This window comes from Plectropomus leopardus, chromosome 8, assembly GCF_026936395.1.
Source record: "Plectropomus leopardus strain MGB_pleo_1.0 chromosome 8, ASM2693639v1, whole genome shotgun sequence".
Taxonomy (NCBI): Eukaryota; Metazoa; Chordata; class Actinopteri; order Perciformes; family Serranidae; genus Plectropomus; species Plectropomus leopardus.
The window spans coordinates 23,091,217-23,118,815 of NC_142183.1; the positions used below are offsets into that span (position 1 = coordinate 23,091,217).

A 27,599-nucleotide genomic window follows, 5' to 3' on the forward strand; every position below is an offset into this window, starting at 1 on the left:
TCAAAAGTTTGACAGCTTCCTTTTTAAATGAATAGCTTGTTCTTGTACTTTCAGTACATATATCTAATATAATAAATGACTTTCTGTAAGAACTAAAACACAGAAGTAATAATCTATGACTTAAACATCTACCAATATTATTTCCTTGTAAGATATCTATACTTTTATTCAAGTTTGGCTTTCAGGTACTTCGTCCACCACTGCTAGTCACTTCATCTTTCAGAAAAGAAACAGAAACAACAATAATCAGCACCTGGCAACTGCTGCAACTACACCAAGTTTTGGGTGGAGGATTAGTTCCCTCTGAAAGAGAGAAGTTAATTACGTGGCTTTGATGCACCTAAAGTACTGTTCGATTTGTGTTTAATCCTCATCAAACTGCTGCACAAGGATTATGCATTTTGACTGACACCTTGTTCAAATTAAACTGCTGAAACACATCCTCGTGCACTTTGAAGCACATCTGCACATAACGCCGAGCAGCGTCAAATGATCAAACAGAGCCGCAGACAGAGGGGGAGAAAGAGACCCACAAAAAGAGGCAAAGGCAACGCTGAGACAGATCACATACAATGAGTTAGCAGCGCTCTCTGAGTAAGACAGCGTTTTAAATAAAACATGAAAGCTGGAGAAGAAGGCACTCCTCCTTATACAGCAACTTGTGACAAGCCATGATATTCTGAGAGACAGCGCACCGAGCTCAGAGCCCTCCCTGGGGAGACCCTTCCCTCTTCATCACATGGACGATGTATCAGAACCATCAAACAGGGGCCCTCATCCCGCTGTAGCATCCAAGGCTCCCCCGTGGAGGCCAAACTGACCGTCGGGCTCTCTAAGAAGCTGATAAAAAGCACTTAGACTTCCTCTGTGCACTTCCTCCTCTGCATCTTTGACTGGATGACAGAAGATCCATCACTCAGTCAGTGATACAGTCATCAAGAAGTTAACTTCCAATCCAGAAAAAAACATCACTCAGACACAAACTCAAATCAAGCCCTATTTAGGCTCCCCGTTTTTCTCTGCCAGAGCCATTAAACTGTGAGAGGCTTGAGGGGAAAGGCCTGTACCAACATTGATATGAACATGTAAATAAGTCATGGCTAATCTCTCTCTCTCTCTCTCTCTCTCTCTGTAAAAGCCGTGTGCACATTTTTAGAATTCCCCGAGTTCTGCTGACGTGAAAAAAGAAATGAAAGATTCATGCATGTTTAAAAAATTCAAACAGATGTCCTGAACTTTCGGTACATAGCCAATATGGATAAATTATTTAGTCTTGGGATGCCAGAAAGGGAATGTGGGGTTTGGATTGTGCGCACATCCAAACAACAATAAAGCAAAAACCAGTAATTGTGCACCATTATCATCTCATTCACTAACTGTGACCGCTTTGCATGTCCAGTTATATGGTGGCCGTCTAGAACAGTTCAGGATTATTTGATTTTCTGCAGCTCAGCTTTTTCCACTGGGACTGGTGTGATTTGTGCTGCTGGCACTTGCAGGTGAAGCTGCAGAACTGGTCAAAGAATGCACCAGCAGAGGGAGACCATGTCACATGACAGTGCTGCAAAACACTGCCTTTATTCCCCCCTTGTCCTACACGTTTTAATCAATGAAAGTCGGGCCGTTCACATAAACACTTACATAAATAAGGATATATAAATATCCTAAACCATTAACAGACTTAATTAGAAGGCAGAATTTCATAATTTAGACATTTACTTTGCCTAAAGTAACATAACTAACTTTAAAAAAAATAATACTTATTAAAAAACCAATATAGATAGCTCATAAACTTTTATCTTGACATATACATTTTTTTAAATTATTTTATTTATGTGGATTTTTTTTTAAATACGCTGTCAATATTTCCTGCCATTAAAGTTAATGATGTTATAAATTAAAAAGCTGATCAGCCGTTAAGGGTTAAACTGAGTCGGACATGGCACTGAAATCTGATACAGTTCCTGCTGAATTGGCGTGGTAATGACTGAGACCTCACAACCAGTTTGTTTCGAGTCTGCTTTTCACAGGTGGTTTTCCTGTCGTCATTAGTTTTGGCACGAGTCGCTCGGCGAAGCTCACGCGCCCGTCCTGCGTCGTACTGTCCCGTCCTCAGCGCACTGCGTCATGGCGACGGACGGCGGTGAAAAAGTTACGCATTTCCTAATCGGAGTGTGCTGAATATCACTGTGGCAGTCAGCAGATACACGTGTGAGTACTTTATGTTTCTGTACTGTGTGTTATTGAGGCGAATATGGCGATATTTCGTCTTCTTCGGGTATTTCCTGTTGCTGTCATACCTGTGCAACCAGGTGAGCTAACACCTGTAGACAAGCAGCGTGTAGTGTTTACTTCAAAGCGTCTTATCTTTGTTGTTCCTCCTTATCAAACTATTTAAAGTTATGACAGTGTCTTCTAGTATCATTTAATACACCGGAGGAGGACTTCCAGTGATGTTGTCACTCATTCATTGTAGATTATCTGACATAAACTTCTGCCATTAAATTAGCTTCTCTCTTCTCTTGTCTCTCAGTATGGTGGATTACAGTGTTTCAGATGCAGCCGGAGTCTCAAAGAGAGGTGGCCCTTTTAAAATGGAGGAGCTGGCTCTGAGTGCACTGCTGGAATGTCCTTTGTGTTTTGTGCCACTGGATGTGTCAGCCAAGGTCCTGCCCTGCCAGCACACTTTCTGTCTGTCCTGCCTGCAGAGGCAGGAGGCGGCTCACTCCCAGCTTCTCTGCCCAGAGTGTCACGCTCCTGTCCCTGCCAGGACTGTGGAGGAGCTTCCTGCAAACCTCTTGCTAGTGAGGCTCCTGGAGGGGCTCCAGAGCTCACAGGGGCCCAGCAAGGATGGACAGACAGCCCGCTACGCAGTGCCCTTGGTCAGGGGCGGTCTGACTGTCAGGGACGGTCAGCAGCAGCCTGAGAGTCAACACAGAGAGAAGCAAGGGCACAATGAGGTCAGTGCACGACCCCGGCCTAATCCTCTGCATATCTATAAGAAATATAACCAAAAACAGCAAGGTCCAGTTTGTAGGATGTAGGACCATTTTTTAAATTATTTTTTTTTATTTTTGTAGTCTTTGTTTTGGGTTTTTTTTTGTTTTTTTGAAGAAGTTTATTTTTAGTACTAAACATCCAGTTTATAGGACATAGGGGTATCATTTTAAAAAAAGATTTTACTTTGTGTATTTATTTGAAGCAGTTTATGTTTACAACAAGTATTAAAGGTCCAGTTTGTTAGATGTAGGGGCATCTTTTTTTAATTCTAAATTATTATTATAAAAAAATTTTTAAGCATCAGTTTATGTTACAGAGCATACATCAAGACGGACACAGTTTCATTTCCTCTTTTGTTCAGTTTTTCCAAAGTTTGAGAACTTTATACAGTTTGGGAGAGATTAAGTTTATGCATACAAGCTCTGTAAAATATGTCAGGAAGAGGCTTGAGAAAAAAATAGAATAGCAGTCAGAACAAAACAACATAGTGGGGTCATTTATGTGATACCTCCGCAAAATCTGGCTGGAAAGTTGGTCCAGAGCTCGATGAACACACTTGTCTGAGGGCAAAAAGAAAAAGTAATCTTTTTTCATAACATAACTAAAATTTACTATGTCTATCCACTCCTGTATCGTGGTGGGTTCATGGAGTAACTAGCACCTTGTGGGGGCTTTCTTGCAAGTAGATATCAAAATACCAAACATATATTTATCAGGGTGATTTGCCTGAAAATCAGCACATATGGAAAATTGTAAGGGTGGATCAATATTGAATGCTTTTAGTACTATGTGAAATTATGCTCAGAAAGGTCTAATCACTGGACACTCTCAGAATACATGACAATGATTGGCTTCCTTAAACCCACGTTTTCAGCATGTTATTTATAACCACAATCATTAGTTTATAATCAACTGAAAATAAGAATAATTGTGCTTTTGTCACCTTCGAATCAGCTGTTTATAGATACATCTGGAGCAGGTCCTCTTCCACAGAGTTAGCCCTGTGGCTTTACAGCAGCTCAGAACAGACAAACCAAACTCTGGCCCTAGATAGAGCCAATCTCATTTTTGTGTTGGCCACTGTAGTTTTACCACGAACACAGGAGAAGTTTCAGTTCTGCAACCTCACTGCAAGATACCAAGATACGACTAACGGCGCAATCACACTGGACGCGGTTTAGAGGCAAAGCGCCCTGATTTTTCACAGAGCACCGGCTCTTTGCTTTCAGTGCTCCTGTTGAACATTCAGACTGTTCGCACCGCCCCTGAGCTCCACACCAGGCTGACGATCTGCAGCGATAGTTTTGGGCGTGTGATCTATTTTTTCCATGAGCCGCGAGTGAAACTGGCTGGAAAACACACTCAATGCAATATTATGAACGATATCAAGAATATATTACATGTGATATACACGATCTGACCATGATCATCCACAATGCTTGTCAGTTTTGTCTAAACAGTAAGGGACTGGGTGAGCAGACATACGGAGACAAACAGGCATACAACGACGCACACACACTCATACACAAACACATAAAATGTCATACAAAAAAGACCTGAAAATTAGCTTTTAAAACAGAGAGAATCATTGAAAAAATTAGGAAAATCTGGAGTGACCACACAAAAGAAGGCTGAATTGCTACTTCTTTTTCATTAAATCTTCATTTTGAGAAACGAACCTGTTTTGCTTACAGCTTCATCAGGTTTGTTTGAACTATACTTATAATTATTTATGTAAAATTTGGATGCACAAAATACAATAATTATTATTTATATTTATTATTTTTATTCTATCACTTTTTCCAGGCCATTTCCTTTTTTGGGCAAATTTCAAGTAATTTTCTTGTAGATTTTTTAAAAATAATTTCTTGATCATTTTTGGGTCATTTCTTGTTAAGTTACTTTCCATGTTTTTCTGAGAAACCAAACCAATTTGCTCAGGTTTCAAAGGGTTAAACATGACCTCCTAGGGTATGCCACGGTATTTATACAGAAGGTTTCTCTTGATACAGTGTAAATCTTCTGGAAAGTCAATTAAAAAACATTCAGTGGATGAAATCACCAGACATGAATGTCAGTTTTTAGCCAATCCAGTTAATTAAATACAAATCAAAGCATTTAATCACATTGGTGCAATAAATCATTTTCTGAAAATCCAATATTGCCTTAAAGCAACTGTGCTCACTGGTTTGCCTCATTGCCCACAATATCCTAATATGCCCACACATGTTAAAGGGAGAGCTAGCTCAGTATAGACTTTGTGGTGGAATTTCTTACCGTTGACAAGTGTTCATTCGCTCATGTTGTTTATTGTCTTCTCGCCCAACCCTGCGATGTCTCATTGATTTAGTCCTTTGCACTTTGTGAAATTGGACCTAGTGTCTCATTTCTGACCTATTGAATTACTCACCAAACTTAAGTTTCACTGTATGAGATTATGTGAGGCATAAGAGCTGGAGTGTGATCTCACCTTCTGAAATGTTTCCTCTTACTAAGTGTGAGTCCCTCCAGGCCCGAGGCAATGAGATCTCCTCAGACCTGTAAGATTAGTGTTCGTCGTTTTTCTACAGGTAAAACAGAGGATGATTTCCTTTTCACATCACAGAGAACACAGGAAACCACAATACTCCTGAGTCTTTTACTTGTCCCCAGACATCACCCGAGTGAGGAGAGCTCTATTGTAACTTTAAAGGGGCAGTTCACCCCAAAATCAAAAATGCATAAGTTTCCTATAACCTGTAGTGCTTTTTATTAGTGCTGAATGTTTTGGTGTGAGTTGCGAGTGAGTTGTCAGTGTTGGAGATAAAAAAGCCAACATTTTGCAACCATTGCCGGTCTTCGTCAAGGTTTTAAAAACAAAGTGGCCTAAACATGTTGGCTTTTTTAATGATTTAGCCACTACAGTAAAGGCTTTTTTTTATGTCATTCCTCCTCCTTTTTCATGTTTTTCACATTTTGGGAGTGACTGGATTTCCTTGTTGTTTATTAATGCCGTCCTCCTTGGCTGAATTGTAACATTAGTGAGCTCAGTGATGCAAAGTGAGCCAGCAGTAGATGCACGTTTCCTTCTGTGTGGTGATACAGTTAGCAGATGTAGTTCGGTAGAAAGAAAATAGTTCCTACATCACGTAGCCTAACTGCTCAAAACAAGGTCTGTGGATTGTCTTGAGTAACCGGGTCATGATTTCTGGAAAGAGACATTGCTGTTAAGTTTTCCAAACATGTTTTTTTTTGTCGCGGTGAGCACCACAAGCAGAGTGCCATCTAGTTCCATCATTTTTGTGAGGAGGCAGACATCTCTACGGCCGATATCTCCGCCACTCAGCAGCTCAAATCAAATCAGTCTGAAACAATAAATTTAAGGATCTATCAAAATAGTTGTACAGTAGGAATTTGCTAAATATAGCAAATAGAATGGGAGAAATGAGTGTGTTACAAATATTCAAATATTACAGAGCAAAAGTTACGTAATGAAAGACAGGACTAAAAGAATGGATGGATAGAAAGCAAACTGCTGCATGTTTGACATAAGGGACTTGACATTACAATAATGATTTGATACCTTAAACTGAATCACACGTTCCCTGTGATTATTATCATTTAATATTGCTGTTATAGAAGTGTATATTATTTTCAAGCAAACTTTAAAAAGTCTGCACAGATATGACTAAAATAAGACTGTGGTGGTGCGTGTTTAAAAATCAATTCAGTATAAAGCAGGTCTGAACATCTGTCACCTAATATAACCCATCAGAGATCTGTGGATCATAAAGGTACTTCACCGTCAGTAAATCATACGCAGTGTGTATTTGATGCTGATGTTTTATTCTCTGAGGTGGTGAGAAACACAGAAACCTGCCTTCTTTATAGTCCTGTGCACAAACTGCTCCGAGCATTTAAGAGTTTACTTGTAATCCGTAGCTTGAGTTCAGCCAGAGTTCAAAAAGTGCAGCCAAGTTCATGAGTGTGAGTTTGTGATCATTCCGCTGTTTAACGGAGTACCTCAGAAACCCTCAGCACAAAACGATTTCATATACTATAACTTCCTCCACCATGATCCTTTAACTAAGGCTGGGTATCACAGCAGTTTTATTGCGCTGGTCTCAAAAGAAACATGTGACCTGTAGATACATTTGCCAGGAGGAACCTGATTATGAAAGAATGCTCATATATGTTATTTAAATCAGGGGCGCTGGGGATATGTTCCCTCCATTATCTGAGTTGGATGATTTTGTTCCCATCACTTTTTAAAAGTATAATTTTTTAAAAGTTCTGCTTATAATGCTTTGTGAAAGGTTGGTTTGCACAATAAGAAAACATACAATGCAACGTAAATATAAAAGAAACAAATGTGCATTGTTAAAAAAAGTAATGTAAGCTTAAAAAAAAGAAAATGCAAAACATCAATGCACCAATCAGTAAGTCATACAAATTCTTGACACAGTTTTGTCTTGCCTAACTTTTGCATGCTTTCTCTGTGAACATGACAACACATACGAGCCATGAAAGTCTAAATTAATTTAAAAATGAATTAATGTATCATTGACGTGAAAAGGTGCCACACGCACATTTAAAGACTTTACATCCCCAACAAAAGAGTATGGATGAGTAAATCATGTCTACAGGTGTGTTGACTCAGCAGAGATAACATTAAACGAGTATAGTTGACCTACGGGTGAATAAACATTTGAAAAGTGATGCAGAATTCTTTAAAGCCTTACTTTATTTGGGTCTGTGTCCATGTTATGCTTTTTTTCTGAGCACCAGTGCCTTTTTTTTACAGTATGTCAAATTAAAGAGTGAGCCCCCAAGAGAAAGGGTGCAGTTCTCTGCGTCTTTTTTTCAGAGCTCTTCAGCTTTTTTCAGAAAGGCGCTGGTGTTGTCAAAGCATGCACCAGCACCTTGGCACCTCTTTTCTGCCACAGATAAATACTATGTGGACACAGGCCCTGATGTTGTATCATATTACTATATTTTGAATTGTCACTTGCCGCCTGAATTTAGTATTTTCCAATGAATAAATAAAGACATTTCCATCATATATGTAGGCATAAAGATTCACCAGAATGCAGAAAATGAAGTGTTTGATGCTCAAAGTTTTCTGGGGGACAACCCCTAGGCACCCTGTCCCCCCCAAAATGTTAAAACAAAACCTACACCCCTGGTATTAGACGAGGCTATGCCCTATTAATGCACCGTTTTTCTCCGACCCAGTAATTATATAATAATTATGTAATAATTATGTTCCTACCACTTTTCAGCACAAAGTAACACCCTCGGCCAGGCCTCACATTAAGAGGGAAGAGTAGACTTATGTGGACAGTTTAGTAGATTCTGTTATTATTTGCAGATTGACTTAAATTCCTGAAAACCTCTATTCAAGTTATTTATATAAAGCAATCTCATTACTTTTACTGTCATCACAGAGCTGTACTTGAGTTTTTTTCAGCTTTAATAAACAGCACAAAATTGAGTTACCTGCAATGACAAGATCATCTTTGGAACTTATTTAAGGAAATTATCGCCAAATGATACTTAGCATCTGGGAAATCATTGGTATTCTGTCAGTGTGAGATGAACTGCGTATTAATTTATATTATTTTATGTTCACAGTCCATGACTGTGTGTCACTAGGATGACACACAGTCATGGACTGTGAACTGTATTTGTTATTAACACTGTATTATGCATAATTCTTTGCTAGGGCGTCTCTGTATCTGCAGTTAACAAGCAAGACTTAATGTCACCAAAAAGGTCATAAACAGCAAAGCTTGAGCCAACACTTGATATCATCTGTAAAGGGAAAAAGGATGTGTCATATTAAAGCCATCTGCATATCTAGTTAAGAACATCACACATCTATGTCCGCTCAGCACAAATCTGTTAAGAAGATGCAGAGGTTTGTCACCCTGCGCTGTTATTAATAAATGTTCTGTGTTAAAATGAATGAGACACACTGATGGAGTGACATGCGAGTCGCTGGCCACAGTTTATAACAGTAAAAGTAAAGAACAAAATAACTAGCATCTCATACCACCTCCTGAAAATGCAGTTGTATTGGCAAGACAATAGTTTTTGGTTTTCTAAAAGAGAGCGCAGTCTGGAAGGCAAAATCTTTAAAGACATTGATTTTACCATCTTCAGAAATGTGTATCATCACCACTTGGTTCGAACATATAGTACTTAACTAATTTGATTATTTTTTTTGTTTTGTTTGTTTGTTCCTCAGCTCGCTCTGAGAGCTTTGACGCGTAACCAACGAGGTGATTCGTCGGGAGAGCTGGTCCTCACACCCGGTAACAGTATCACCCTGAAGCACAAAGTGGATGAGAGCTGGCACCGCGGAAATGCCGGTGACAGTAGCAGCGCATCTGTCAATGCCAGCATGCTGCAGGCCGTCAGCCAGATGCCTCAGCTGCAGCCCTTCCAGCACTCCCAACCTCTGGCTCTCTGCAGGGCGCTGCATGACTTTAACCCCGAAGAGATGAATCTGGAAGACAGTAAATATTGTCTCAGCTTCCTCAAGGTCTGACTCTCAAACTACTGACTCAACACGGCAGGAAAAGTTACTTACATTCATGGGGTTCAGTCTTGTGTGTGTAGACTTGATCTTTTGAAGGGATGCCTAATTTTTAATTAATGTGCAAAGAAAATAACTACACTTAGCTTTAACCTACAGGAAATAATGAATCGGTAACCTTCAGGGGAAAGAGGAAAGGTGCTATTTCACCTTAATTACATTGTATTTAATGAGCCTGGGAACCAGACGAATCTGCTCACAATTTGTGAATTAGTCTGGCAATGTCAGGCTAGTAAGTGTTGCTGTTGTTTAGGCCATCATCTGTTAACTGAATGGATCTTAAGGTGAGATGCATCAAAATCCGGGCGGCTATCCAGCTCTGCTAAAAGATTACCTTGGAAAACTTTGGTGCTAAAATGTCATATGATAGATAATTCCAGTCAAGTGTGGACAAAACCTCAAATATTTTACATTATTTTGATTATTTTTTCAATTGATTGTTGTTTATAAGTGAGCAAAGGAAACATCTCAAAGGTGTTGCTTTGTCTGACAAACAATCCAAAAACCAAAGATACTCTATTTACTATCATGAAAGCCTACGAAACAGGATTGTTCCAGACTCAGTTAGGTCAGTCAAATTGGATTTGGATGTTCAAGGGGAATACTTGAGTGTTTATTCCTTTTTTTTCTATAATGAGTTTAATAGTTTGAATGGGGTTTGGTAGGACGTTTAAGGTGACAGCGGCGTTCAAGTAATTTGCTAAACAAGCCCTCCAAGCTAATGCAGGCTTGCTACGCTACCAACAGATTGGAAATGTGCAAATTGCTGACACTAATGTTAGATATCAAACAAAAGCCAGAGACTGTATCATATTAAGTTGCTCTGACTTTTTAGCAGAAAGCAAAAGATAATGTAATCTCAGAGCTTGACGGGGTGAATCCTCTCTTCCTCCGGGCAGCTGTCTCTGTCTCAGACTCACTTTGGCTCTGGGTCTGCAGCTTCCTGTATCGGAGAGCAGCATGACAGTGAGGAGGAGTCACATTGCAGCTACATCTGGGGACTGAAATATACCCAGAAGTACACTGCACACTAACGGACAAACAGAAAACAAACAAGAAATGACTGCTCAACTTGAAGGAATCTCAGTTGACTGAAGAGTCTCTGATTGATGATTTGAGTCTTTGACTTTTAGGGGGCAGCTTAAATAAGAAAATCAGAAAATATTTGCATGTGCAACTAGAATTAGAAAGTTTTTCCCATTTTTGTTTAAAAGTGACTTTTACAGTTATTTGATTATCAAAATAGTTGAAAGGATGTAACAACACATAAACCTGGATCAATTTATATATTCAGTGATCCAATACAAAGTGACGACATCAATACATATCATTTTTAAGATATGCCTTTATTCTAAAATTCCCATGACACATCTGTATCACCATCCCTGTCTAAGCACAGCTTCTTCCTAAGCATTCAAACAGCATCATATAAGGATGGATGATGCATCTCCTCTTATTCCAGCTGTACAAAATTAAGCTAAGATATTTTGGATTCCCCCACTGCCATTCTATGCCAGTGACATTTGGCACAGTCAGTCACAGTCATGACGTGAAATCCCCTTTTTATGGAATAAACTAACTAATTAAAAGCAAACATATGAGAAAAATAAAACTTGAACAAACATCAGCATGATAAAATAAACCTAAAATAGCAGAAACCATCTGGGAGAAAAATTAATTTGGCATGTACTTTGAGTTTTAAGATTGAAATGGTTCTTTTTGTTGTTTTTTTGTTTTATTTTATTTTATTTTTCTGGAGTTTTTGCCTTTAATGGATAGAGAGAGAGAGAAGGGTCGACATGCAGTAAAGGGCCAAGGCCGAAATTGAACCTTCGGCCGCTGTGTCGAGGACACAACCTCTGTACATGAGGCGCCCCGCGATCAAGATGTTCTGGCTTCACTTTGGGGAGCCGTCATATCATCCATCTTCATATACAGTCTATGTCAAACAGTGCTAGCAGTCTAGCTTTAAGTAGACAATGGTAAGCAGCCCAAAAAATACAATGAGGATATTTACTGATATTGTTTCATATCAATCACAGGCCCCTAACTTTAGTTGAATCAAAACCATATCCTGGAAGACTTTTGAATATCAGCAAATTTGGAATAATTTCCCAAAAATTGATATATCACTTATGATTAACTTACGATTTACACCCCTAAATTGCTGCAGATTAATTTTTTCTGACTAACTAATTGACTAATCGTCTAATTGTTGCAGTGCTAGAATATTTACTTCTTACAGTTTCATGAGTTCTAAAATTAGCCTGATCTCCCTGGTTAATATCACTTCTTTTTGTTCTTTTCACGGCTTTGCGAGACTTGCGGAGCTGGAGGCTCAGACCTCTGCTGCAGCGGTTGTTCCGAGCCCTGAAGGATTTCTGAGACAGTTATATAAGGGCCTCGGTACTTGTGTGCTCTCCATTAAAGCACACTTGCGCTCAGCTTTTTTCTTTTTTTTTTCAGTTTTAATGCAGATGGTCAAATGGTTTTTAGAACGATGCTGGCCACAGAGAGGACTCGGCCTGCAGACACAAAGGCAGCTGATGTCACATGCTGCAGGAGAAATGTAGAGCTCGGAGAGTTTCTGAGCTGAGTGCTCAGTCTCCAGGGCGAGCTCACAATGTTATAAGCACCTGGCATCCTGAGTTTTCATTTAGTTTTGTTTTTTTTTTTTACAGCTGTGTATCTGCCTCTTACCTTTTATTTTTCAACGTTCAGTTTTGTGTGTTTTTTACTTTTGGTTTACAGGGAGACATCCTTGCTGTCATCAGACGGGTGGATGAACACTGGATTGAAGCCAGGCTCGGGGAGAAAGTTGGAATTTGCCCTCTGCAGTTTACAGAGGTGAGTCATCCTCAGTACTCTTTCTGTCTTCCTTCCTTCATTGTTTGAATGTGTGTCATGGCCTTTTCAGCGTGATCAAGGTTGACACCTGCCGCTTGGCACTGTGGTCTGATGGTGTAGCTCTTGTAATGAATTGAACCATAGATGTCGTCCCTGGATGTCGTTAATTCCAGGTCACTGCCGGGGCGCTACCTTGATTTTTATTCAAATCTTTGATTCATCCGTAAATGTCACTCCTGCGCTGCAAAGTGCTGAGGCAGAGAGCTAATCTGTGAAGCCCTGCTGTGTCTGCAGCTGCTCATTAGTGTGTGACTATGTGGCTTACTCAGGTTGGCAGCGCTCGCTTAGCTAGCTGACTGTCATTTGTTTTCCTCTGTACTTTCTGCCTCCAGGAATTAACTTCATCCGTGCTGGGAGAAATGTATATTTGTTCCCACAGTGGGGTTAATGTGGTGCCTCATTCAGTTCTTGTTTATTTCCCTCACTTGTCATCTGTTTTGCCATAGTGTATCCTAATATTTTGTTTCTGTCCCCCTCCTCTTACGCCTCCTTTCATCTCCTGTCCGCCCATGTCTTCTCCCAAAGCCCCGCCTCAGCGGTGCTCTCCATCTTTTTCTACCTCTGTACTCTGTTTTTTTCATCCTCCTCTTTTCTCCTCTTTTCTCTCCTCTCCGAGCCTGCCTCTCCTCGTGTCGTGCAGCCAGGCGTGAAGACACAGTAATGCTTTCTCTGCTTGGGTGGCATAACAGCACATCACTGTGGGGAGTGAAAGCATTAACCCTGCCATGCCTGTCTGTCTGCCTGGCTGTCTGTGCAGCTCCTCTCTCAGCACCCTTCCTGGCTTATTGGCTGGTACTTATGCTCCTGCCTGCCTGCCTGCCTGCCTGTCCAACAAGTTGTAGGGGTGAGTGGAGTGGTGATAAGTGGGTGTATTTAGAAAGCCGTTTCGCTGATCAGCGGGAGCACAGGTTGACAGGCGCTAGTAGCAGGTAGGAGCTATTTGGAGAGGATTTTCTTGACTGAGGATTGACTGTTTTCTGTGTCAGGATTCATCCCGATTTTCTCTTTATGTTTTCATCTCTTTCAGCCAAACTCAGTGGCTGCCAAACTGCTAGAGGGAAGGAATCAGAGGGGGAGTGACTCAGCAGAATTTCACCATCGGACTGGGAGTGGGAGCAAAGACAAGGCCACTGACGTATCCAACAGGACCACCCATTACGGAGTCCCTCAGGTCCCGGCAAAGACACCCATCATCAATGCTTTGCCCCTCTCCAACCAGCGGAGAAAACCTGCAGCCAGCAACTTTTATCAGACTGCCAAAGGAGAGACGAACAACATCAGCACCTTCAACAGCGTCAACCGTCAGGGTCATCCTCAGCACCTCTCTGTGCCCCGTGCTGCCCGGGGCCACCCTCATTCCTCCAAAGTGAACTCTCAGCGAATAAGACGCCACTCTGACACTACACACAGACACCTGTTACAGGTGAGTCATGTGCCAACACCTCTGCCTTCATGCATGCTACAATGATACGCTAAACATTCTTAGTTTTATCAGATTTCTCTTTCTTGTGATCTTTGAGCTAAAATATGTTTGGCTTTGTTTTGTTTGCAGTGATTTGTTTTAACAGAAAACATGTGGTTGGCAAAAGGCATGACGGTTTTCTGTGAGATAATAGGTGTTTTTATTTGAGTCACAGAGGGATCAAGTTTTTCCTCAGGGATGCAGGGAGAGAACCGTGACACTAGGCTTAAGGAATGAGTGAGAAAGAGAGGCATCGCCCTCATGTTGGCCGCTGCATGATTAAGTGGCTCTCATTAAGACAACACAGATGTGGAAAGGGCTTGATATAAAGGGAGTGAGGGCTGGAGGTGAGCAGACCAAAACTTTGAAAGGTCTTTAATCAAGAGTCCTGGGATATAAGCCAGGGTTTCTCCTCATAGATGAATAACAGGCTAACAGGGTGTGTGTCCTTTTTGTCTTTCTACAGCTCAGGGAGATATAGCACGTGTGGGGAAGTTGAGTAATTGTCTTATTGTGTCTTAAACCTCCTCTGGCTTTAACGTTTGATAAAAGGATGAATATTTAAGAATAAAACACATAGAGGGCAAATTTAAATACTTCTATTATCTTCTAGGAAGCACACTGGAAACCTGGGCTGGCCTTTACTGCTATCATGTTGTCTAAATTACTCACAAGAAGAGTGTATGCGATAAAGTCTCTGTTTGTTTTCACAGCTTTATTTAATAGGCGTTTTTGAAACCTAACAGTTTTGGAAAACCCCCGAGAGTCTATACCAAACTGTCTGCTAGTTGGTATAGCAACGTCATTCTACTGAAGATATATATTCAGCTTTGAATCAGCTTAAACTTTTTGGTTTTCCCCCGTTGCATATGTGCTGAGTAAAGACCTGAACTTCACCGTTGGTCCATTTCTTTTTCCTTTTTTTACATTACAAGCTGTTGTTTGTATTTTGTGTTGTCTGTTGTTTACAAGGATAACAAGTTTTTGAAAATGGCGCTTACTGGTGTTGCATTGGCTCATGTTCAAGCAAACGTATCTGAACATCACTCACAGTTCCTCTTGTGCTTGGAGAGCAGGAACTAAAGAAATATCTCCAAACAGTGTTCTATAAACTACAATTGTTACTATTCTTGCAGTGTGGTGCAGATAAAAGTGAGTTCATAAAAACTCCCTTCAGTCCAAAAAGTTCATTTAGGGCCCTTCTAGCATCTCTTAGTAAAACCTTTGGTTATAATCTAGGAACATTTTGTTCTCAAGCTCTCAGGATGAAGTGCTAACCCACTCTTTTCATGTAACCAACATGATTCCTGCTACATATTTTATACATCCTGTATCACATGGCAGGATGATGGATGGATGATGAACCTTGACAGGGTTCCCACAGTCATGGAAAGCCTGGAAAAGACATGGAATTTCTCAATAATATTTTCTAGGCCTGGAAAAGTTATTGAATTAGTAAAAATCATTGAAAGTTTTGGGAAAGTCTTGGAGTTTTGTAATTAAATTTTTTGAAGGAATCATCCGTGGATAACCTTCTACTCAGTGTAACATAATAGCAAATTTATTTGCTGTAGGAGTCGATAACATAGCACTAAAATGTGTCACTGTGTGAAAACCTTTTTTTCCCCACACTGTATCTCTCTCTTCATGTAATGAGATCTTGCTAAATTATGTTCTCATGTTTGAAAAATGCTGATCAATTCGGGCAAAATTAAACTATTTTTTGTTATGGGTCCTTGAAAAGTCATGGAAAGTCTTGAAAATTTGTCCATGAAAATGTGTGGGAAACCTGCTTGAGACTGTTTTTTTTTTTTAAGTTATGTTAAAATAAAACATATCCGAGGCAACATTATAGCAACGCAATATCAATTTTAGTTTTGGTCAGCTTTGCTTAAAGGGATAATTAACCCCAAAATAATTATTTAAAACATCAGGGATTGTCAACTTTTTATTATATAAAGTGCCATTTTTAAATGTTCTTGTTAATCTGTGTCTGCATATATCAATATAACGTCAATCCCTCGCTCCGCTCCTCAAATTGGTCCATAACAACTTTGCTTATGTCCTCACCTTTTGTTGTTTGAGACATTGATGTTAAAGCAGCAGGTCTCCTCCCTTACTGTCAAATCACAGGACCTTGCCATGACTGCCAGGCTTGGTAAGGCATTCACATCCAAGCTCTTGTCAAGTTTGATGTTGAAATCAGCTATCTGCTGCACTCTAACATCTTCTCTTTTTATTACACATACTGTTAGTGTATCATTGAATAAGCTACTGGGTGCCAATAGTGGCACATGTGCGCTGGGTGGCTGACCCCTGATCCAGATGGATTTGAGTGTGTGTCGAATGTTGGAGAAATAGGCCGTAGAGTTGTCTGCCTTTTCTCAAATACAATGAAACTACATGGCACTTGGCTTGTGTTGCTAAAAGTGCCAAAGAAATACATTTGAAAAAGTCAACAGCAATGTTTCATTCCAGAAACAATGAGTTGCTCAAAATAATCTACAGACTACTAATCTACAGAGCAGTTTCATGTGGGAGCTATTTTCTCTCTACCAAACTACAGTCGCCAACTTTATCACAGCGCAGACAGAAGCTTGTATCTGCTGCTAGCACCACTGAGCTGGCTTGCATCACAACTCAGCCAAGGAGGACACCATTAATGTTCACATCATATGCTGCCAAGAGCACAAGCTTCTCATCCATGAATAGATGCACACTTCCTTCTGTGCAGTGATTGGGTGGGTGGGTGTAGTTGGTAGAAAGACTATTTGAGAATCACAAGCTGAGTGCCATCTAGTTCCATTACAATTGAAAGAAGACAGACATTTCTGCGGCCGATACGTCCAGCACTCGGCATCTCACACAAAACAATCTAGATTGATGAATGGCACTACAGGTTAAGAGATAAAATATGTATTTTTTGTTTTGGGGGTGAGCAGCCCCTTTAAATGGTTGGATACATTTCATGTCAACAATTTTTATTAAGCTGGACATAGTGGCATTCATTTACATTAAAAACAATGTTTTAAGGGTTCTGTGAATGCTGCATAAAGTCAAAGCCAGCCAGTGCCGGAGTGCAGTGCCAACATAAAAGCCTCTGCAAGGTTTAATAATGCAACCTGCTGCCAAGTGCCCTGTTCTCTGAGATAATGATTTCCTTTGATTCAGCTCAAATTTCACAGCTTTACCCGGCAATTATACATGTCAGAACCTAAAATGCAAAATCTCATGCAGGTCAGACGAAAACCAAAGGAGGAAGGGAGGTGCAGGAGACGTAAAAATTGAGAACAAGATAACAAGCAGGAAATGGGCGAGATAAGACAGGAGGATGACAAGGTGAGAGGAAATACTGGGAAAAAAAAGATGGCATAGTGCTGGGAAGAGAAACAGAAAACAAACTGTGTGAGCTGCAAAATGGCAAAACACAAGTAGGAAAAAGGAGGAGGAAAATGAGAGATAGATGTAGAGAGTGGGAGGCTCGGAGAGTCCCTCAGTGCGTCTGCTTATCTCTCTCATGCTGATGATGATGAGTCACTGGTGAAGTTGGTTACATAACAGACCCCTCTCTCCCCTGCCTTCAAACTCCTTCCTCTTCACTAAGCAGGTAACACTCACTCTCACATCAGCGGGCCAGTAATAGCAGACAGGCCACGCACCCTTTTTAAAGGAGTGGAGGGCCTCTGTCCCTAAAGCCGAGGCTGAGCTCCCCACTGTCCAAGCCAGCATGTGTGCTATTCTTAGCACTGCATCCCATCAGCCCTCACCTCTGGCTCCACTGTTTCACAGAGCAATGCTTCTTCCCACTGACTGTGGATGAAAAGATGCGTATTAGTGTGAATATTGGCATGGTTATATAAGAGCAAAATTTAGGATGGAAATGAGCCAAAAGCAAAAACATCTTCAAATGTAACATAGAAAAGTTCACATCATACTTCACTGGCAGCACTGCGCTGATATTACTGCTACAAAAAGCTTATTTTAAATGAGCTCCTCCTGAAGCCTGTCAGTTGAAGAGAATCGACCTGCGGTGATTAAACTATTACATGATCAACATGAAATGAATCGGCAATTCTCTTTGTCATTGATTATCAAGTAGGTTTATTTATAAATCACCTTTCAAGTGCAGAGCGCAACAAAGTGCTTCACAAGACAAAAATAACCAATATGAAAAAACTAAAAAAGAGTAAAAACAACATAAATAGAAATTACACGAAAGCACCTCTAAACTTGTCCATCTTGAGCAGTTTTTTTAAAGTTCCCTCAAATATTAAAGGGACAGTTCAACCCTATATCGATAATACATATTTCCTCTTACCTGTAGTGCTATTCATCAGTCCAGATTGTTTTTGTGTGAGGTGCCAAGTGCTGGAGATATTGGCCGTAGAGATGTCTGCCTTCTCTCACACATAATGGAACTAGATAGCACTCGGCTTCTGATGCTCAAAACACCAATAAATAAATAAATGTTATATATACATTTGAAAAACTAAACAACAATGTCTCTCTCCAGAAATCGTTAATGGTCCAGTTACTCAAGATAATCCAGACTGAGCAGTTTCATGTAGGAAGTCTTTTCTTTTTGCCATACCACACCTACCAACAGAATCACTGCACAAAATATGCAAAGTAAGGTCATCACCTTGGGTGCTGAGAAATTGTCCAAGAGTTTTTCTCTATTTTCTGACATTTTTACAGACCAAATGTCAAACTGATTAATCAAGAAAAAGATACCAAATTAGTCGATAACGAAAATAATCTCCCAGCAGTAGTCTGGCGACCTGTCCAGGGTGTACCCCGCCGGATTGGCTCCAGCCCCCCCGCAACCCTTACGAGGACAAGCAGTTACGGACAATGAATGAATGAATGAAAATAATCTTAAATTGCCGCCCTACCACAGTGCAAAAAAGCTGCAGTTGCTGTGTTGTTTAACTTTTATTAGTCTACCCAAAATATGACTATATACTACAGAAATTTGTTTTTAATTATTTCCTGTTCGATCAGATCCTGACCCCTAATAAAATGCTTATTTGTTAAATCTTTTCAGCTTATGTTCAAAAATATTCATATACTAAAAATGCAGTATATCTGTGATACTGACATGGCAGCATTTAAATGTAAACCTCAGTATTTAATGACTGCTTCTCTGAGCTCATAAAAGTTGTCAACAGTCACACATATATTCTGTTAAAAGAGTAAACCTATATAGTACAAAATGTGACTAATAAAATCCAAATATTTACATTTAAGCAGAAAGTAAAGACTTTCGACACAACATAGTGTTGCTCGTCAGTTACCTGACTCAGTGAGCTCTTACACTAGTGAACAACTAGGTGTTTCCCATAATGCTCTGGGGTCAAGCATTATGTGGTGATTGCTGGTGGCCTTACTCATCTAGAACAAGCCTTGAGTTACCATTTAATAGAGTATGTTGACATCATATAATTATAAAAGCTCCAACCAACTTCAACCTGATTAGAGGTTTAATTATCCCGAATGATTGAAAATACCAGTGTGGGTGTGAAGGGCCTTTACATCACTAATTAATTCTGACACATTTTTTAAGTTTGTGTTCATCTCACTCACAAAATGTGTCCAAAACCATGTTTTATTCAAAAAGTTGATCAGCTGTGGAGTAATACTTCACACATGGCCGGTATCAAAAGACAGGGGCTCCTTGGATCCAAGGGCATTTGAGACCGAATAAGGAGAGGATAGACTTGTACTTGGCTTTGAGATCAGTATGTCACAAACAAAAAATAGTCAAACTGCTTTGCAAAGCAGTGTATTTGGGCTATTTTGTGGTTTATGACATATTGATCAAAGTGCAAGTGCAATCTCTCCTTTTTTGTGTCCCACATTTTATTTACTTTTGAAAACCTTGTCTGAGTTTCACACTTTAACACACACTCATTATTAGCTTGTGTTGAGCTTTACAAATATATATTTTTTGTTGCGATTGCGATTGTGGCTATCGATTTCTGATTCTCAACAAGGAGCTGTTTACTTTTCTTTTTTTTTTTTAATTGCTGAAGGTGGCGTCGAAATCATTGAAAGTTTATTCTGGGTGCTCAGGGATGCAGATTCCATCCTGGCCGTCAGTGGACCAGTTTTATAACCTCGCAAGGCTGCTGAAGGGGTTGGGGGAGTTTGGGGTCGTTACTACAAGGTATCCAGTCCTTGTATAACCAACGTGGGAGTTATGTCTGTAAAGTTGGCACAAAGTCAAACACGTCTTCAATGGCTTTTGGCCTCTGTCAGGGGTGTACCTTGTCACAGATTCTATTTGTGAAAATTTTGAGCAGATTCTTCGGATGCAGTCGGAGTGAGAAACGTGTCGGGTTTGGGGACTTCAGAATTGCATCTTTGTTCTTTGCAGATGATGTGGTTCTGTTGGCTTAATCAGATCGTGACCTCCGCTGTGCACTGGGGTAGTTTGCAGTCGAGTGTGAAGCTTTTGTGGTGAGAGTCAGTGTCTTTTATTTCTGAGACCATGGTTTCTTTGCAGGAAAACTGAGGATTGTTCCCTCTTAGATTAGAGTGAGTTACTTTCCCAAGAGTTCTGCGTAAAATAAACAAGCAGATTGGTGTGGCATTAGCAGTGATGAGGGTGTTGTGCTAGTCCGTTGTGGTCAAGAAGTATCTAAGCCAGAGGGCGAAGCTATGTCAACCCTCCACATGGTCTTGAACTTTGCGTAGTGACCACAAAAATGAGATTATGGATACATGTGACCAAAAATTGTTTGAGTGTGAGGAGCTCAGACATTCAGAGAGAGCTTGGAGTAGAGCTGATGCTCCTTCATGTCTAAAGGGGCTACTTGAGGTGGTTCTGGCATTTGATCAGGATGGCTCATGGGTGCCTCCCTTTAGAGGCTTTCTGGGCACAGCCAACTGGTAGGTGACCCCTGGTTAGATCCAAAACAAGCTGGAGGGGATTAGATATCTCATCAGGTCTGGGAACACCTCTTGATCTCCCAGCAGGAGCTGGAAAAAGTATATAATACACTGACTATAAATATATCTCATATACATGTATATATAAGTATCTCATACAGCCCCACTTACAAAATCCCAAACTATCTATTTAATATTCTATTAATTGGTTTATTTCTGATTGCAGTGATTCTGGCTGCAGGAGTATGTCAACCATTTAAACCAAATAAAACTTTATTCACTGCATGACCAAGAGTGGAATTATTATAGCTACTGCCACTGCTGGGTCACTGCACCTGGCCATTGCGTGACTGCAGCATAACTGAAGCTGCATCAGATAAAACACAACCCAAGAATAGAAAAAGGACACAGGGTAATGAAAAGAAGTAAATAATGCATGAATAAAGGGCAGTTGCTGGGCTTGTTTGTTGTTGCATTACACAAGAATTTAGGAAGATGGCAGTGCTCTTCTGTTTAAAGACATTGATTAACAGAACAGAAAGATGTCTGCTGCTTCTGCTTTCTCATCTTTTCTTTAAAGAGAAGTGACAGAGAAATCACAAAAAGTTGCTTTTTAGTGTAAATGTGACATGAATGTCACAAAAGACAAACTTAGAAGATAGTGATGCTCATTCATCCACTCCCCTATATGATGGAGGGCTTGCGTGTCTGCAGGACATCATATCGTAACTTTACATTACTTCTGCCTCACAGCACTGCCTTTGACAACTGAGGGCTGCATTTATAGAAATAGCTTCCTCTTAATTAAGACTTCTTTTGTACTTCTTTGAGGTACAGTGTGAATGCATTGCAGCCTAATAGTGGCAGAGCTGCGGGTCCCAGGCACATGCTGTATAGAGGGAAGCCCAGGCCCACAGGCCAGTGGTTGAGTGGTAGTGCTGTAAATAGTAGCAACCCTCTGTAGACGTCACTGTAGAGATAATAGGCACTGAGAATGTTCTTGCCGCCTCTCTGCAATGATAAGAATAAGAAAATGTTATGTGAACAGGTTTTTTATGGTAGGAGAAGAAAATAAAATGCATACATGAAAGATCACTAAAAGTGTCTTTGCAGTTTGGCAGTAAAGTAATTATTGATTGAGTTTCATACTGCTGTTTTCGTGAGACACACCTTAGTGTCTGTCCCTGACTCAGTGGCTGTGTCAGGCCTGACTCACAGCCTGCTGACTTCAAGCCTGTCAGAGTTTCTGAACTTTAAAAAGACGAGCTTGGATCTGTAAGGATAAAATGCAAACGACGCCTGCTGGGAATTATATGCATTTTTACTTGAACTTGAGCAAATTGGTTCGATTTCTTGCAAAATGTGGGGAGAAGGCAATGAGCAGCATAAGAGGACATGGCCCAAAAATTAACAAGAAATTTGTTAAAAAGTTGCAAGACAATAACCTAAAATAAGCCAAACAATAAAGAAGAAATGACCCCAAAAATTCTGAAAATTTGTTATATTTGTATTTGTATTTTATTATAATTATAATAATTATGAATATATATTAATTTCCCCTTTACAAAAACAGTTTTTTTGTCACCTTTTACAAATTTCTTGCAATTTGTGGGACATTATTTGCCAGATTTTTCACTGCCCCCCCCATGACTTCAGAAGAAATAAAACCAATTTTCTCAGGGTTAAACAGCTTGTAAAAGGCTTCTGAATGCAGCACAAGAAAACTGTTGTAGATCCAGGTTTAATAGGGTTAATGCATTTTACATAAATTAAAATGTTTGCATTATAATTTTTTGTTTTGATGAAGTGAGAGCTAAAACAAAAAAATTCAAAAGAAAGCCCAACAATTCATATCTAATAAACAGACAGGGGACAAATTAAAGAGGACCACCTACAGGAGACTTTGGAGTCCCAAGTTAGACTGTCTCCACAACCATCATTAAAACACCACAATTTTAGTTTGGTTACTGCTCATTTGACATTGTGAGAAGGATATTAAAGTATATATTCACATCTTTGTCTTAAAACACACATTTGAAGCAGTTTTTGCCTGCTGTAATCATTCCTTCTGTTCATTATAGACATTAAGAAATCCCTTCCTTGCACACTGAAATATATCCCAAAGTTTATTTGAAGTTAGTTTGAGGCTTCGGGAGTCTGCGTTAGATAACTCAAGTGTTTATCTTCTGAAGTTACTCAAAAATGTCCTCTTTCTAGTACAGAGTTCTCTCGAGTCAGCCCACGACTTAAACCCATTCTGATAAACTATTAGATGCTAATTGCTGACGGCTTTGCTGATCCTGTAACTTTCCCTATACCGCTTCCTGCAGTTTGAGTTCAGGCTTTTTGTAAAAGATCTTCACTACTATGGGATGGACAGACATAAAAGTTGGTACATGCATTAATTTTCCCACATTAAATGGAGAGTTTGGATCCTTTGAAGTGGGTTTGTATGAGGTACTTATCAACCAGGGTGCCTGGTGGCTCAGTGGATAGAGCGGGCGCCCTATGTAGAGAGGCTGTGTCCTCGCCGCAGCGGCCGTAGGTTCGATTCCGGCCTCTGTCCTTTGTCCTTTGCCTCTGCCCTTTGTCCATAGTTAGTGTATTGCATATGGTTTATGTTGGTCGCCTTGAACAGTTATTTCATTTGTGCTATTGTGTGACTTTGGCGTTAAAAAGGGTTAGTTTGGGTACAACAAAGTAACACAATAACATAAACTAACTGCATGAGGCATCAGTAGAAAAGCATCTATTATGTTCAGCCAACTTAAATTTTTCAATGTTTTCTCAATGGAGCCTGGTGGCTTTGAAGAGAGTATAGATGGGGAACTGAAGTTGTTAAGAGTTTTCCTGTCAGAAAGGGCTGTCTGTGGCAAGGTAAAACTGGTTTTAAGTTGGGACTTAATTCAGGTGGCTAAAATTTGTTTTGGCTGCTGCCCCCATCCACAGAAGTACATTGCTTGGCTTCTGTGTCAGCACTGCTGCCACTTCTCCGACCTGGAAGCATGCTGACTGACATCTAGTATATGTGACCACACTGACTATAGATAAGAGTCCCATACAGCCCCACTTCAATAAGAATGTGAACTATCCATTTAATGTTAAGACAAAGTAAAATTAAGACTGTGAACATGGTCAACATTAAACCAAAACATGCCAGATTTTTCATGAACCTCCTTACAGGCTGATCTAAAGCAAGTGAGTTTGCAAACAAATTCTAAGATAATGTGGCATGCAGCATCCTTTGCATTCAGTACAGTGATCATTTGAATCTATCCCATTACAGAGTGAGAGGAAGATGACCAGTGAGACTCCACCCACCATCTCTATGGCTCTGGTGAACCCCCAAATGTCCTCTGCCTCTGCAGACAACAGAACCTCCTCCACGCAGCAGCTCTCCATCAGTGTGTGAGTCAGTGTTTTAAACATTATATTAATGATATGATAATGTAAGATCACGGTTGCAAGATAAGAACATAAAAAGAAACAAGAAGCACTCAAATACTTGTAAAAAAGGCAACATAATCTGGATGTATTTTGTACAAAGTGTGGCACTAACATAGATGAACCCTCTGTGTGACTCCTCAGGTGTGCCGTCCTGTACTCCTACAAACCTCGACGGCCTGAGGAGCTAGAGCTGAGGAAAGGAGAGATGGTAGGAGTGTACGGAAAGTTTAAAGAAGGATGGCTGCGTGGGTTATCGCTCAGAACGGGCAAAGTGGGCATTCTGCCCAGCAACTACATTACGCCTGTGCTCAGGTGAGAGGCTGTGATCCCTGACTGCAGAGAGTGGGAGCTGAATGACATCTGGGTTCAGACAGTGATTTAGTGTGGGCAGGATGACATGTCATCATGCACACATTTCAATGAATCGTGAAACTGAAATAAAACGCTAAGGCTGGTGCTTTGTTCAAAGAAACTTTTAACTAGATTATAACAATTGATATTCAGTATGTACTGAGGTGTCTCATTGCCTCACTGCAGAACCTCGGCCAGACTCCTGGAGACCAAAGCAGCTAATGCATCCTCACAGTACAACACAGTCACCGGAAAGAAACCCACAGCTGCCAAGAATCCTGCTGTGGTCCTTGCTCTTGATAGGGTAAACTCTGATGGAGCGATATACTCAACAGGACAGGTCCCATCTGTGCCAAATGGAGCACAGCATGCAGTATCATCCACTGGCGCTGGAAAACCGTCCCTCTATGGGGGTTCACAAGGTTGGGACACTGTGAGGCGCATCTTTAACCCTCATAGAGGTGAGTGATGAACTGCCACATCTACCTTCTAACTGCTTGATTAAATAAAATATTTCACCACCTGGTCAATGAATGCTTTTTAAATGCTTCCTCAGGCTCAAACCATTTCTCCCACACGTCCAATCTGAACGTCCCGTCCAACTCACAGCACTTTGCACAAGTTCAGGCGTCCGGTTACTCACCTGCCATGCAGAGGAAGAAAAACAGCAGCATCCTGTTCAACTCTGGCAAACCACGAGGCTGGATGACTGAGCCAGCAGTGCCCTCTGCTGCTGCAGTATTTAAGGAGAAGGACTTCACTACCACAGCTGAGGCAATATATCAGCAGGACAGACAGCCTCCCACTGGCCCTCACTCAATTCTTGTCAGACCCGACTCACATAAGAATAATACAGACAAGGTAATGCATGCATTTATGTGACATTAAGTATTCTATGTGCATTGGACTTCATTTACCTACCAAGAAATGTCTTTAAAAAAACACAGTTTTTACAAGTATTCATACATACACTACTGTTTTATTAATTGGGATTTATTCCTAAGTAAGAACAGAATCTAAGCACACTTGAGAGCACACTTAGACACATTTTTTGCTGACATGTTTGAGCAGAATCATTTATTGCCTTTTCTTCATTTCTACAGTTATATCATATTGTAGGATTTTAATCATAATATATTTTATCATTTATAATATTTTTTAATAATTATATTGATTTTATTTCACTTTTTCAGAGAAAATGAAATTTGTCTTGTTTCCCAGGACATCAGCTGTTTCTCATAATACAAAAATATAAAACAGCATTGAACCAAACAACAAAACCATACTACAGATCACATAAGACATTACTAAACGTGGCAGCAGTGCAACAAATGAATCATTCCTATTTTACGAGAAGCATTACTTTTCTTTTAAAATGAACACTGGGCTACACTAAAACTTCAATTAATAATAGAAAGTATCCAGTCTAATTATTTTATTTAAGTCATTTTTAGTGCATCAAATTCAATGTAGTGGATGGAAAAAAGGGATTTTTTTAGGCAATGGGATTAATCATTATAAGAACACAGGTGCAAACAATTCTGGGGTTTAAGAACATGTCATGAACGTGGCGTAGACTTTTCTTAAGAACAAATTTAAGAGAATATTGACTATTCCTGTAATTGCTGCATGTGTCTTACAGTAAATATCTTACTTTCCTAGCCGGCAAAGTCAGTGCGGTTCTTCACCGATGAAGACTCCCCTCCTCCAAGACCACGCACCTCCTCCTGGTCAGCAGGAAATCAGGTTCCCTCCAACTCCCGCCCTGGCCCCCCTCTGTTAGAAGTGTGGGCCCCATCACTCACCCTGGGAAGAGATGGACCAGGGATCATTCTCAAAGAAGGAAAAGCTCCTGTTCTCAGGAAAGGCCTTGAAACTGTGGTCTCAGATCTAAATTCAAACCCGCAGAAACCAGTATCATTACAGCCGTCCCTATTAGCCATGTCAGCTCAGTTCAGCCCCTGCAGGTACGTTGGATTTGTATGTCTGTCCTAATATTGATTATCAGACAGGCGAGGCAGATTAGACAGTTTTTCATTGACTGGAAGAATTGGACAAAAGCCTTTTACATCTTTTGCTTTTTTGTTTTCCAGACACCGAGTGACCACAACGCATTTAGCTCAGACAGACTCAGAGCTCAGTCTGCTTCAAGGAGAGTTTGTCCTCGTTCACAGACCTCGACCTGATGGACGAGTCCTGGTGACTCAGGAGAGCAGTGGGCAGACGGGCTTATTCCACAGCATGGTTCTTCAAGACCTCGAGAGGCTCAGCTGACTGTGTAGAGCTACTGTAGTAGTGTATATTTCTATGCTCCATGTGTTCAAACTGCCAAAAGACTTGACTGACCTGCTGAACAACAAGCTGCGTGTTGAGCTCCAAAGGTTAATACTGCCATTGACAATCCTTTGAAGGAGGTGTTTATTTTTGTCCTGAGTGCATATGAGAGTGTGGTTAAAATCCCCCAGAGATATATTGTGTGTTCTTCAACTTACAGTAAGTGCATGTTTGTTACACATGTAGCCTACTAACTATTATAAGATTTTGCACAAAATCCCACCTAATGACTGTTCCTTGTTCAATACCCATGTTACACGCAATGGTGAGTGCCTTTGTCAAAACCCACAAAGAAACAAACTATATTTAAATATATTTAGAGAAATCTTGAGTTAAGATATATGTACTGCTTAATGTGGTAATAAACTATACTTCCAGAACATTTGTAGTTCAGTGTCTTGCTTTAGGTACTTATTTCATCTATAGTCCGTTAACTAACAGTATCATAATTGAGGTTTACTGGCTTAAATGCAAAAGTCCTCCATTCAAACGTCAACTGCAAATTAAGAGACGTAATTATAGCAAAAACAGACCTATCTGTTCTTGCAGCAAGTTAAACTAGGTAAGCAAGAACTACTTTAGTATTGCAGAAGAGTTAACCAGTGTTATGTTGTGGGAGTTACC

At 40.3% G+C, this 27,599-nt stretch overlaps 1 protein-coding gene across 1 annotated transcript; it reads left to right on the forward strand.

The window, feature by feature from the left end:
- Positions 1-1,965: 1,965 nt before the first annotated feature.
- On the forward strand, positions 1,966-27,355 carry sh3rf2 (SH3 domain containing ring finger 2). The gene is made up of 11 exons (XM_042493205.2): positions 1,966-2,211; positions 2,534-2,960; positions 9,230-9,526; positions 12,332-12,427; positions 13,515-13,910; positions 24,130-24,251; positions 24,432-24,602; positions 24,828-25,102; positions 25,198-25,502; positions 26,304-26,608; positions 26,735-27,355. The coding sequence occupies exons 2-11, from the start codon at positions 2,535-2,537 to the stop codon at positions 26,913-26,915; spliced, it is 2,574 nt and encodes an 857-aa protein (XP_042349139.2). The 5' UTR covers positions 1,966-2,211; position 2,534; the 3' UTR covers positions 26,916-27,355.
- The last annotated feature ends 244 nt before the right edge of the window (positions 27,356-27,599 follow it).

Excerpts from the sequence above, each read along its gene's own strand:
- sh3rf2 (XM_042493205.2), top strand. The coding sequence starts at position 2,535 with ATGGTGGATTACAGTGTTTCAGATGCAGCCGGAGTCTCAAAGAGAGGT. Across the intron at positions 25,503-26,303 it reads ATAAGAATAATACAGACAAG|CCGGCAAAGTCAGTGCGGTT; the intron begins GTAATGCATGCA and ends TTACTTTCCTAG. Across the intron at positions 26,609-26,734 it reads GCTCAGTTCAGCCCCTGCAG|ACACCGAGTGACCACAACGC; the intron begins GTACGTTGGATT and ends TTTGTTTTCCAG.